Consider the following 13,687-nt stretch of genomic DNA (forward strand, 5'->3'; position numbering starts at 1 on the left):
ATAATAATCTTTGTGTAATCATCTGTGTGTGAGCATAAATTACAGACCATTAAATCTTGCACTAATAAAATGCCGTAGAAATATTGTGTGTATTGTTTTGAATGTTTTTTAAATTCTTTTTTCATTTATATTTCTTTATTTTCTTATGTGTCGTTTGCATGGTTGTTTGTGAACTTTATCCTTCCCAATCCTACCTAAAGCCAAATAAGTGACATTTGAATGACCTTTCACTTGCATGGATGATTTAATTGGAATAACAACTCTTCTTGATACTGTGAGAAGGTTATTGAGACCTTAGAAGATATGTTCATCCAGTGTGAATCATCAACTATATAAAATTATTATTCATATACAATCTACAGTGTGAATCTGTGCTTTATTTTCAGAGCTGGCTTCAATTTGAGGACATTTTGCTGTACCCTTGAAATGTGATGTTGATTTAAGAGTACTTATGAAGGAGATATTTCTGTAAAACAACTTGATTTATTGGGTAAACATTTTATTATTTTATTGAATTGAATAGTTAAGTTATATTTTTTGCATATTTTTATTTTTATTTTTCATTTATTTATCTAAAGTACTCAGTGTTGGGGAGTAACTACTTTTGACTTTTTTCTGCTACTTTTATATTCCAAAATCTACATGAACTAATGAATACATGCACGTTTGGTATAATTAAAATATATACCATAAAGGTTTGTAACTGAAATTTGTATCAAAAAAATAAAATAATGAATGCACAAAGGCAAAGAAAACAAGGGAGTGGCATGTTCCAGGAGTACCATGGGTAACGTAAAATGCCATTTATAATCCTCCCAGATTTCATAACCCAGAGGACAAACAGTATATTTTGCAATTTTCAAATGCGTTTATCAGCCGTACGCCACGCCCGCTTCTGCAACGCCGTGCTCTGAGCCAATCAGCGCAGAGAAGGAGGGCAGGAAGCGCACGCTGATTGGCTCATTTAAAAATAACATGCTCGCAACCGCGCCATTTAAATGTGCTAAAAGCCCCCTGTTTATCTCCAGAGACCAGAGTGAAGAAGTGAAAGGAGGAATAGCACGTTTTAAATCGAGTCCGTTTTAAGGTAAGGCAGAAAATACATAAGAAGCTGTCTGGCTCGGTTGATATAAGTTAAAGTAGTAAATGCTAACTCATTCAAATGAATTAATACCAAAGGTTACCATCGCAACGTTACGAATTACTACGATTTTAAAATTTTGAATGAAATGACGAAATCTAAAGCTAACTGCTGCTAGCTTGCTGTTAACTTGCTCTCTTAGCTCTTTGATTCGCAGATAATTACTCAATCGTTATTTAAATAGTTAATGCAAAGGTGTATCAAGCTACTGTAAACTTAAAGTTATGATATATATCAGTGTGCGAAGCGTTTCGTTATAATATACTGACGCTAATGTTAATTTATCATTATAGCATTTATAAATGTAAAGGTTGAGCCACAAATCTTTCTCCAGATCATTTGATTTTTTTTGTTTTGTTTTAAGTTGTTTACAGTGTACTGTATATACTTTGAAGAGCAGCTCTTATAGGTTTTTTTGTGTGGAAATGTACTGTTTCCATTTAATTTAGTTTATTTATTCTATGTTAAAATAAATACAAATGACAGCAACAATTTTAAGAAACAACAAAATAATAGCCATTCAATGTTTGAAAGGGTGTGGATGAAGTAAGGAACTTTTCTAGGTCTACTCCTTTACAACAGCATTTCATTCACAACAGCAATTAGTATTTTATTGTACTTTATTCTAGTGCCCTGTGTTTCATATTTTGCTGTTTTGTTACCGTATCTGCATGTTCTGTTGTGTGTTTCAAATTTTGCTTAGCTTTATTGTGTTGTATTTACAGCTGAAACAAGGATAAATAAGCATCATGGGATCCAGTGAGAGTAAGTTGGCCATGTGTGCCCCAGTAAAACCAGAACCGGCCATCAAGAACACTCGAGTCAGTCACCTGATAGATCCACGTTCCCCTTCAGGGGACATCAATCGCACACCTATTCAGGTAGATTATCTGAATGATCCGCGACGAGACATACTGTAAGCTGTGTGGGTGGGGGGTAATATTTAAAAACAGATAAACAACTCTAAATATTTTTCTCAGGTTGGTGGGCCTGTGTCCAAAGTTTCTGCTGAGATGAAAGGTGAGTGTCCATTGGCATTCAATGATCCCCGCTCACCTTCTGTTGGCATTTCCCGCACCCCTGCCAGAGAAGTCATGAGAGGTAACTGCTTGGTAAATAATAACTTTAAGCTTGGCATCTGTCACCTGAAAAATACCCCGTAACATGATTATCTTAATTTGTCCTTACAGCAACAGTTGGATCCTTTACGCAGCGGCTGGGGATGCTTTTCCACAATGAGACTGAGGACAAAGCCCCTCAGAAACACCTCCAAGATGCTGTGGTGGAGGAGGAGGTCCATGAGGATGAAGAACTGGCTTCTACTGAGCCCCTTCTAACTCCTCAGTCGTCCTGCAACTTTGGCTCAATGGCTGAGCATGCCAACCTCCTGGCCACCCCTGTGCTGCCCCGTGTGCAGAATGTGGGTGACACAACACCCTTCGTGGTTCTTGAGGAGCCCAAGGCAGAGGTGGAAATAGAAACAGAGGCAGATATTACCCTGGATGAGGCAGAAGAAGCGACAGAATCTCCACTTAACAAGAGACTGAGCATGAGCCTGATAACTTGCCATGAGGGAGCAACGTCATCCCAGATCTTTGCTGAGGTGCACCGTGACAGCACTTCATCCCCAGTGCCTTGTGTGGATGTTGAGCCACTTAAGGATGGTGTGGATCATTCTTACACCCTTCCCTATGTGACTGTTGAACCAGAGTCCACAGTTGAGCCGTCCCTAACCACTAATCCAGATGATTTCCCAGTTCCAACATCTCCTGCACAGCTGGAGGAAGCAGAGAAAGTTCCATCTCCTGCAGAACAAAAAGGTCTTGTTAAAGAATCTTCTTTGCCTCCTGCATCCGCTCCATCAGAGCCACCAGCTGTGCCCAGTCCTGAGCAGTTACAGCCCTGCACTACTATCCGCTTCCCCACCTTTGACTCAAAGAGCCCAAGTCAGGTGGTGTTCAAGCCGCAGTGGTTGGGCAGAGGGTTTGGTGCCACGGGGCTGAGAGCCAGAGGAGTGCAAGGGCGCAGTGGAAAAGGAGGCTCCTCTCCTCTTGCTGTCCGCGTGGCCGTAAAGAATGTAACCAATGAGAACAAAGGACTGTCTGGAAAACTGAAGCAGAAAGGTGTGCATAAAGATTTTTGGCTTCTCGTTTATTTATAACAAGATATTGTTGCTTCATTTTATTTTTTTTCCTCCGCCTTTTTCTTTTTCTAGGTACTGAAGGCCGCTCTCCACTGCAGATCCTCAAGGAGACCAACTCGCCCAGGGACCGTCCTCAGGTACTGCACACAAGCATGCACTATAGTGATAACAACTTTAATTTGCCCCTCTGACTCATTACAGTAATATCTATGATTTAGCTGTCCAAAACTGAATCCCAACACAGAGTGAATTAACCTCTGGACCGTAATGTTCTTCTCACTTCCAGATGAAGGAGAAGGTGTCCACTCCTGATAGGCAGAGGCTCGGGCACATGGACCGCAGAGTGCTGGCAGTGGCTCTGGATAAGGAGAACAGATAATGTGCTGCAGTAATGTAAATGTGTACAGAATTGTGTCACGTTTTTCATCTCTTAAAACAACCTTTTTATGTGTACAATTTTCTTTAACTGATTTGTGTATATTCTGACTGCTGTTCTGTGCAGTTTTCTATCCTTTTTTTTTTTTTTTTTTTGTCCTTTTGTAAATATAAATAAAACTATTTGCATACCTACTTATGCTTTTAAATCTTTGTATTGTAACTCATTTTGTTTTGGTTTTGGTTTAGTTTTTTGGCTATTATAACTTAATTTTGCCTGACCTCTAAATTGTAAAAATTCTAAAATAAAAACAATATTCTTGTAAAAATAAAAAATTCATTTCATGTGCTTGCCATTTTAATCACACTTCTCACTTGGTTGCGAAACTCCAGTTTAAGCTTTTTCTTCACTACCTCTGGTTGTTAGCAGTTTGTTATAAACACTAGAGTGGGTCTACTTTATGTGAATGAAACAAGAATATTCTATTCTATATATCTAAGTACAGTCTAAATTAATTAATGTACTAAAGGAGGTTTACAGTAAAAACATTAAAGTCACTATTGCCTTATGGCTCATTCCAAATCCAGCGTGTGGTTTTGTGAAAACACATTTAAACACAACTACATCTCTAATGCAGAATCCCATGTTTATTAGACAGTCTTTAAGAAAGGTCTTATTGCTTTACTTGCACAGTGTGTATCCAGTGTTGGGAAAAAGAGGCATTCCGAATTCTAGCCAGATCTTACATGTATGTACATGAACTGTCCTTCAAGTTTATCTGGTACCACGCAGAGGAGAAGGTAAGCTGTTATGTACACATTCATATGTATTGCTCATATCCACACAATAGCCATTATCATCCATATAACAGTCATACAAAAACTCCTGTCCTGAGACAAATGGGTCATCCTTTTTTCTTTAGTGCTTAGTGAACCACGAAGACCATTTTATTATCCCATCTGTCAGTTCAACTGTTGACTCAAAGCACTTTTCAGGTCTAGCTACTGGGGGGTTTAGACCAAATGATGAGACCCCAAAACCTGGTAAAAATTGTCCATTAATCACATACAAAACAACTCAAACACTAATGTAGACATCTGCAAACTATAACTTGAATTTAATTGAAATTAGAAAATGGAAAGGAAATAAATGTAAGCATCTAGGGAATCTACCAAAACTAAGAACATACAACAGTCTGAAACAAAATGCTCATATTATTCATTTGACGTATCTTATGCTTCATAGAAAACATCGCATATTAGTCTAGTGTGAACCTACACGGGCTTATCTCATCCAGTGTGCTACCATTACCATTTGGCAACTGTTTTCATTTGTGTGATCTTTGAATTGCTGTAATAAATGTACATGTTATCAATTTGAAATGCAATATAATTAACTATTGATAGGAATGATCTTATCTTACGCCCCCCCCCCCACCCCCCCCCCCGTCCCATCTCAAATTCACACATAAAGTGAGAAGAAAGGTGAGAGCACGATGTGACAAAGAGAAGAGAAATTCCTCACATTACAACCCCTCTCCAACATTAGACAGGGCTTGGCACAAATAAAATACCCTCTTCTCACCCTATGCAGCTCCTCATCCCTCCCTCAAACTCCAAATTCTTCCCTCTTTTTTTAAAGAAAAAAAATCTTCACTTTCTGCCAGGAAGATGTTAACTGCTCTCTTCCTGCTTGTCGGTGAGGAACAGCCTCAGTTCCATATCTTGAGGAAGCTGTCCCAGGATCCTGTGCAACAAGCCATACCATCTGACGATACTCCGATACAGCTCACTCTGTTGTCATGACCAGCCAGCACTCCTGAACCGCCACACAGATGAAAAAACACAACGTTAGCTGGAAAAAGTACCACTGAAAATACTAAATTAGAGCACTCGATCCCATTTCAGGTGTTGAACCCTGGAAAAAAATCAGTTGCTCAATTCACGTCACCTCTGTTTTCCACCTGTACTCACCTACTCTCTCAGCTTTCAGTGAGTCCCAGATATTAACGTTGAAGTCATCGTAGCCGGCCAGAATCAGGCGTCCAGACAAAGATGGGGCCAGAGAGGTCACACCACACATGATGCTGGAATCCTGGTAGGTAATCAGGTCCTGGTCGGCTCTCAGGTCATGCAGCTTACAGGTGGCATCATCCGATCCTGTTATCACTGCGTTACCATTGGGGAAGAACTGAAGACATGGAAAGAGGAAAATAAAATAATGAAAACTTGGTCTGCTTTGAAGGGAAAAAAGTCTCCATACAGAACTAAAATCTTCCTCGTCCTCACCCCGATTGCATTGATGTCACTCTCATGGCCTCCAAAGGTCTGTCTGCATGTAGCCTCCCGGATGTCCCACAGCTTGGCCGTGAAGTCACATGCTCCTGAGATGAAAAACTTGAAGTCTGGGGACACGGCCAGGGACATGCAGTCTCCCTGGTGTCCTGCGAAGATGGTCTTTTGGGTCCCTGTCTCAATGTCCCATAGTACACTACAAGGAACAAGGAGGATATATTTTGGTTTTAACAACAGGCAGGAACAAGGTAGTACCCTTAAATTAAATTCTATCTTTATATTATTACCAAGTGCAGTCTCCAGAGCTGGTGATGATCTCACTGTCACTAATGAAACGACAGCAGGACAGGTAACCTGGGTAACCAAAGATAGTCTATATGAAGCTCCACATAACACAGTTGACTAAAATGTGATCCAAGAACTCAAGTCCAATATAAAAACATTAGTAACTTTAAAGAGACTTAGTTACCTGTGTGTGCTGCCAGCTCACGCATGACCTTGACGTTTCCATCTTTTCCCTTGAGGTTGTAGATGGAGCACATGTTGTCCAGACCGCCACAAGCCACCAGGTTCCCCGAAGGTGCGTAGGCACAAGTCATCACCCATGATGACTTGAGGGGGATGGCGCTCACCTGGGGACACACAGAGGACTGGTGAGATTCTTGTTTTCCACCATTAAAACACAGAAATTAATTTCATTCAATCTGAACAGGAGATACGAACACTTTCTTACTTTTAGCAACAAAGTCTTCATTAACAATATTTTCGGCCAAAGTTATTCCTGTTTTGGTTATTCAACATTTGAGATTTCTAGTTTTCTCGTTTGAATTGGTTGGGACTCAGTTAGAAAAGGTGATGTCACAAATGTCAGGATTTAATAATAATATTTGAATCAGGATCTGACAACAGTTTGTGGGTCATTCGGGTCCTTGCTAATTAAATCTGATCAATGAAACTGATCTATTTACTGATTAAGCAGATCAGCTGAGTTTAATAACTAATAATTAAAGATGTTTTTCAAGCTTCGATTCTTGTTTGATGTTTTCAAAATTACTCGATTCTTCTTTTTTTTAATGCCTGATTCTTTTGCCCTTTTTTTAATGTCCATGAACATGATGCCTCAGGCCACCTTTGACTGGAGGCATTATGTTTTCGGGTTGTCCATCCATCCATCTGTCCCATTCTCTCATGAACTCGATACCTCAGGAATGTCTTGAGTGATTTTTTTCAAATTTGGCACAAATGTCCACTTGATGAACTGACTGGATTTTGGTGGTCAAAGGTCAAAGGTCACTGTGCACTCTTAAAAAAACGTTTTTGACCACAACTCAAGAATTTGCATGCTAATTATGACAAAGTTTCACTCAAACATCCAATGGGATAAAACTATGATGTGATGATTTTCATCATCATCATCATAATGTTCTTTATGCTCTATTATTCAGAGCAATAACTCAGGAGCAGAAAGGAAGATTTTGACCATAGTTCATATTTGTTCTGATACTGAATTGGTGATACTAATCTTGGGTGTCCACCTTAAAACTGGGTGATTGTATAGATCTTATAGTGCTGCCAGGTTGAAGATGTGTTTTGTTTCTTTGAAGCAGCATTTATATTTGAATTATTGTTTTCTGTCATCGCTAAAACTTTGTGATCAGAATTATCTTTATTGGTCAAACATTTGAACAAATATAAGAAAAATACAATCCTTCAAAGTCTGGCAGAGGCATACAACAAGGTGAGGTTTTTTTTCTATTGTTGTTTTTCTATTTACAGAAATACTGAAGCCAAGCTGTCAGAAGTGAAGTCACATGTATCTTTGTTTGTCTTCTGCAAAGTTTTAGCCCTCATTCAGTTTTTGCTGTGAGAACTGTTTCACGGTTCCATATGATCTACATTCATCTACATCCTTAATTTGCTATAATACACCTGCCTTTTACTCTTTCCTACCTTGTTGGTTGTGATGCTGTCCCACACGATGAGTTTTCCATCTTGTGAGGCACTGACACACAGCCTGGTGGTGGGAGATACACGTTAGGTGTTAGTGACAAATAAACAGCAGCCCTAAACCATGTTCTTATTCATTCATCCCATTAAAAGTAATTTGTGTAGCCCTGAAATCTAATTTACCAATTAGAATTCCCTCTTGCATTTTCTGGCTCCCCTCACTCTAATTTTGAGCTAAATATAATATATATATATAAAATGACAGATGTATTGCACAGTATGTTGTGTATTTACGTGGTGTCAGTGCCCCAGTGCATAGCGTAGATCTTGGCAAGGTGACCCCTTAGTGTTTTCCTGGTCTTCAACTGGACACGGCCCACCACGGTGATCCCAGCTGCTGCCTCCTGCAGTGTGGTGTCCTGCACCGCCTTACGAGCTGCCTAGAGAGCACACACAAACACTGTCAGTATTGACCTAAGATGTGATCATTAATAATGTGTGCTTCAAATTGGAGATATGTCATCTACAGGTCAAAAGAAAAAGCAAAGCCAAGGCTCATAATGTCAAAGATAAATATTGCTGTTTTAATTATTTTAACAAATGATATGGATGAGCCTACTAACAGTGATCTGGTCTTTAAGGCTCTCCGCCTCCTTTCGCAATTCTTCCATTTCACCCATGGCGATGGTTGTTGGTCACTGTCACCAGTGGAGACTGGGAGAGATGACAGGAGAGCTGATAATCCTGAAAAGAAGAAGAAGAAGGAGAAGAAGAAAGGTAGGGAAACAACAAAAACAGAATTCAGTTATCAAAAAACTAATTCAAGAAAGTAATTCATTTTTTAAAAAACACTCTGTGGTGTGTACCTTTTCCAGTAAAGCATTCCCTGTACTAATATTTAATGTTGAAATTTTACCTGCACCTACCTGGACGATTTTAATCCTCCCTAGCTCCAGTCTCCAAGTAAGCGCTATTTTGCAAGTCAAACTGCCCCTGTCTACTTTGCAAACTTTCATAAACACACAGGAGCACACACTGAAAGTCTGTAGCACACACCTATACACACATTTGCGTGCACACTCTGACACACAAACACGGATACACACACACAAACACACACACACACACACACACACACACACACACACACACACACACACACACAAGCACGCACACACACACACACACACACACACACACACACACACACACACACACACACACACACACACACACAGGAGGTATGAATATTCCAGCGTGAAATTAACAGTGAAAGTATTTTGCTCTTCAGACGACGTGACACTAGTTGAGAGCACACATCCTCACCCTGAATGTACACACAAACCAGTATGTCCTGTAATAATGTCATCACTGTCTCAGCTCTCAGTTCACTGCAAATTCACAGTAGTTAACAGAGGGGTTTTGTGGCGTTTAACACTCCAGTGAGCTCTCACCTAATGTTGATGGCTATTGAATTTGGTAATGTCATGATTAAATGAGCAATGTTTAGCAGTCAACCAATCGCCTAATGGGCAAACTCATACAGTGTGACAAATGTAATCAAAGCACAAAGTGGAAAAAAAGGCAGAGTCACCATCTCGAGCTGATTTTACAAAAACAGAACAGTTTAACACATTACACTGCCTTCATGTTAAAACAGCACAATATAACCAACCTCAACAAGAACAACCTCCCCACTGACATTACAAATAACTTTTCTCCCTTGTGAAGAAATGATATATGAAGGTGTCATGATGCTATTTCCTTTATCTTACCTTGAAAATTGATAGGCGTGAATGCTTGTGTTGATCTTATCGTATGCGTGCAGCAATCCCTCTCTCTCTCTTTCACTATTTGAATGAGTGTCCCTGTCAAAGCACATGACCAAGTGGATTTGCCTCTAATTTGTTTGAAGTGAAAAGGAGAGGAAGGGAGTGACTCAAGAAAGAGATTTGCTTTAATTGTTTGCCAGTGGGCTCTATCTTTTATCCATGTGTAATGCTTAAAGTGAATGTTATATCGCCCGGACTTTATAGTAGCTCAATGCTTCAGACATCTCAGCCAACAGCTACTGTATGAGTGTCAAGCCTTTAACTGCTGATGACTACATTGTCCCTAAAGTTGGTAACAGGGGATTTTAGGCCTTTATTCCAGATGGGAAATTGCTTTGATAATGAGTGTTGTAATGAATGCTTGAGTGTTTTAGTCATGCTATTAGCCTTTTGCCATTCTGTTCCTGGGACCCTGCCATTGTTCCATGTGATTAAATGACTGCTAGGGGTTGCTGGATAGTGAAGTGCATTAACACAGCCAAAGAGAGCGAGGGAAGGGAGGAGGGGAGGTTGGGGGGTGGGGGCGGAGGGTAAGAGGCGAGGCAGGAGAGTGAGTTTTAAATCCTACTGGCTGAGATTTTAAGGGAAGCCTTTTGAATCAAATCTGCTCTCATCCGATTACTGACTGCTCTTTGCATCTGGATAAGAGATGGAGAAAGGGATGGGAGGGTGGGGTGGGGGCAGATAGTGGGAAGAGAATGAGGGAGGGGGCAGATGGAGGAAAAGGACGGCGAGAGTTGTGAGGGGTGGAAGGTTTTTGGTGTGACTGAGCATGTGAACTTGAGTCCTATCAGTGGCTGCAGATGCTCTGGAGTTTGCATCTGGCCTGTTACAGGTGAAGGTCCTGCTTGTTGTGGTCCAACGTGCAAAACAAAAACTTTAAACTTATGACAGACATGTTTGTTAATTTGATTAAAATGACATAAAGTGTCCATTGGCCTTTTGTGTAGCAGCTTACTTTATTTGCTCATAGCCAGTTAACACTAAACTTACTGTGTCTGTATTGGGGTCAGCTATTATGACCTGAGTGAGACAAATTTGTCGATTTTGCCATTTAGTAATCTCTTTAATATCTCTGAGTGTATTAGATAATTGTCCTCAATCTTGTAAATCAACAACCAGGACTGTTTTATTGTAATATTGGACTTTTATGTGAATTTACATCAATGTGATGGTGTACCTTTTTTATCTGGTGTTTAATTGATTATCGAAAAACAGACATTCAGAGTCTCCAGAAACTACACATTCATCACAATATATATTGATATCATGAGAGAATAGAGAATTGTATCCATATCCCCCACAGCTACTCTGTGCTACAGCCATTTTCTCTGCTCTTCAAAGTGTCAGACAGTCGATGATTTGGACATAAAATTTGACTGCTTTGATTTTAAATTTTCCACGCTGATGGCCATAAAACAGCATGATACATCCAGGAAAAACAACTTATTTTCATCATGCAGATTATGTCTGACAGTATTAAGAATCAGACAACAGGAGTTTGTTTTTTCCTCAGATTATCAGTCCATACGACAAAACCAGCACTGTATGTTGATCCCTGATCTAAATCCTTCTGTTGTGTGTGCCGCATACACAAGATAAAGCACAAATAGGTACATTAAATGTGTGTCAGCATAATTCTGAATGGCATCTCAGTATTTGATATTACAATATTATTAATATTATTATAATATTTTAAAAGATGCCATAAATAAGATCACAAGTACACTATGTTCAAAGTGTGCTGTGTGCTTAAAATAAACAACTTTTTAACTCAGGACATTTTCGATATTAAAGTGAATTAAAGATATAACATCATGACAGTCAAAAAATTCCTTCAAGCTGCAGGAAGCTTTGCCAAATTATGAATTAATTTCATCCTTGAGCCCAATATCTGACCCTTTGACTCTGAGCCATCAACACAAACACACAAGACCCAAAAATGTAAACGGTAGCATATTACTATGCACTCACCAATTAGGAGACTCCTCTCAGGGTGTTCAGGCAAGTTGTTAATCACTCTTCCTCCAGGAGTCTCCCTCTGGTTGTTGTCATAAGTTCAGCCTGCCTGTTACTACACTTTCTCCCGCCTATTCACTTTTGGTATCACACACAGCGTGATATTCCTATATTTGCTCACTCTCTCCACTGCTCCTATGAGGAACAGATGAGGATTGGAGGGATGAAGGGAGATCAGTGATAAGGGGATAAACCCTGGGATGGACAGAAAGAGGGGTGGGTGGGGGATGGAGGGATGGAGTGGGGGTAAAAGAGACAGAAAGGGAGAGTAGAGGTGGGGGTGTGAGGGGTGGGGTGGGATGGGGGGCAAACAAGGGGCAGACTGTGATTGTGGGGTCACAAGACATGCGCTGGGGTGAATCCGAATCAAAAACCAAGAGATGGAAATCACAGAGGGGAGGGCAAAGAAGATAAATAGAGCACTTGGGAACATGGCTTTTTATGGTGCTGAGGTAGTCTTTAAAAGATCTATGACTGGCAGGAGGGTTTGTGTTTTGTAAACCTGAGGTGAAGCTAATATTAGAAAGTTGATGGGCAGAGAGGGAGATTGACAGAGCAGAGATCAGACCGGGTGAAGTGGTGATGAAGGGAAGAACTGCAGCTCATAGGTACAGGATGTCCAGGCATGGACACTTCTTAGTTCTTGACTTTATGTTACTTCAGAGGAAGCCTTAAAGTGCCCAAATAACCCCTCTGTTTGCCCAAGTTTTGCTCTGGTGTAACACGTAAGTACTGTGACGTGCTTCTTTTCATTTTCACCCGTCTGTTAGAGAGTGTGCACCCCACTGTTGTTTCCACTCATCTAATAAAGTGAATCAATTGTTTTGCTTATGAAATAGCAGCACTTCCGCAAACATGAGACAGCACTTTCAGGCAGTAGTGTGGCTCAGTTACTGTAGAAAGAGCATTTCACCCAAGGGACCTGAGATGAAACCTAAAAAGTGGCCTTGAGTGAGAAAGTGAGACCATTTTTCATTGATAACTTCGACTTCTCATTCAGTGAATTCCTACTGCTTTAAAAAAAAAAAAAATCCATTTCAATCTTATTCAATTGAAGATCTTTACATCCAACTTTTGACAGCCAGGTCAGTCAGCCATCATTCATACAAACTGTTTAATGTGAATTTTCTCTACAGCACATAGTGGTTTACTGGGAACAAACAGAGTGAAACAAGCTACACATCTATATGTCTTAAGCTAATGTTACTTATTGTTTATATATGCAGTTGTAAGTGTGTTTCATTCTGCTCTCTGCTTTTTAAGTGGACACACCTGAAATAATCCATCATGTAAGGAAATAGAGGAGTACACATTATCTTCAAATGAAACAGAGCCTGAGTTCTCACCAGCGCCCCTAACGCTGCTACAGCTGATCACAACCTTTTATTGAGCTTCTAATGCAATGTGGTCTCCTTTGTGTGTGTTTGCACACTTTCATACATCTGTATGTAAGTGTGTAGTAAGTGTGTGTTGCTTAATTCCTGATTCAATGTGGATAAATGCAGCTCTGTAGTTTCAAAGACCTCTGACCTCTGCTCGCTCGAGTGCAGACACTGGCCAGGATAGAGCAATAAGAGAGAGACTTTGGCTTACAAAGATCAATGATGCCTTATATCCTTACCATAATGTTGCTTTGTATCTTTGATGAAAGCTTGCATCATTTTATTTATTTTTTATTAAAGTTTGTACCAACATTAACTTATTGTAGTGTTTTAATTAAATCATCTAATTCATTCTGACAACATCGTGTTCAATATTTTGCTTATTTATATATATATAATGTATTTATTCATCATTCATTCATCAATTGGTGCCTCATTTGACATTATGGCAGTGTAAGTGAACATTGAAATAGAGAAAATGGAGAGTAATAGAAGATAAATAAAAACAGAAAAATGTGAGCAACCCTCTCAGGGAGACAATGGAGATTAAAGT

At 39.8% G+C, this 13,687-nt stretch overlaps 2 protein-coding genes across 3 annotated transcripts; one reads left to right on the forward strand and one right to left on the reverse strand.

Annotated features, from left to right (window-relative positions):
• The first annotated feature begins 1,031 nt into the window (after window positions 1-1,031).
• Window positions 1,032-3,840, forward strand: cdca3 (cell division cycle associated 3). Of its 2 annotated transcripts, none has more exons than XM_062421831.1 (6): window positions 1,032-1,087; window positions 1,867-2,022; window positions 2,122-2,242; window positions 2,332-3,264; window positions 3,357-3,421; window positions 3,571-3,840. In XM_062421831.1, the coding sequence occupies exons 2-6, from the start codon at window positions 1,891-1,893 to the stop codon at window positions 3,661-3,663; spliced, it is 1,344 nt and encodes a 447-aa protein (XP_062277815.1). In that variant the 5' UTR covers window positions 1,032-1,087; window positions 1,867-1,890; the 3' UTR covers window positions 3,664-3,840. The 2 variants fall into 2 exon arrangements, with proteins under 2 accessions (XP_062277815.1, XP_062277816.1); XM_062421832.1 differs by having other exon boundaries at window positions 2,122-2,161.
• A 1,531-nt stretch (window positions 3,841-5,371) lies between these two features.
• gnb3a (guanine nucleotide binding protein (G protein), beta polypeptide 3a) lies at window positions 5,372-8,581 on the reverse strand. Its single transcript, XM_062421861.1, has 8 exons — window positions 8,525-8,581; window positions 8,196-8,341; window positions 7,905-7,968; window positions 6,424-6,586; window positions 6,242-6,308; window positions 5,949-6,150; window positions 5,634-5,850; window positions 5,372-5,478 (listed from the first exon to the last, which is right to left on the reverse strand). The coding sequence occupies exons 1-8, from the start codon at window positions 8,579-8,581 to the stop codon at window positions 5,372-5,374; spliced, it is 1,023 nt and encodes a 340-aa protein (XP_062277845.1).
• Between the last annotated feature and the right edge of the window lie 5,106 nt (window positions 8,582-13,687).

Source organism: Scomber scombrus, chromosome 7, assembly GCF_963691925.1.
Source record: "Scomber scombrus chromosome 7, fScoSco1.1, whole genome shotgun sequence".
Lineage (NCBI taxonomy): Eukaryota > Metazoa > Chordata > Actinopteri > Scombriformes > Scombridae > Scomber > Scomber scombrus.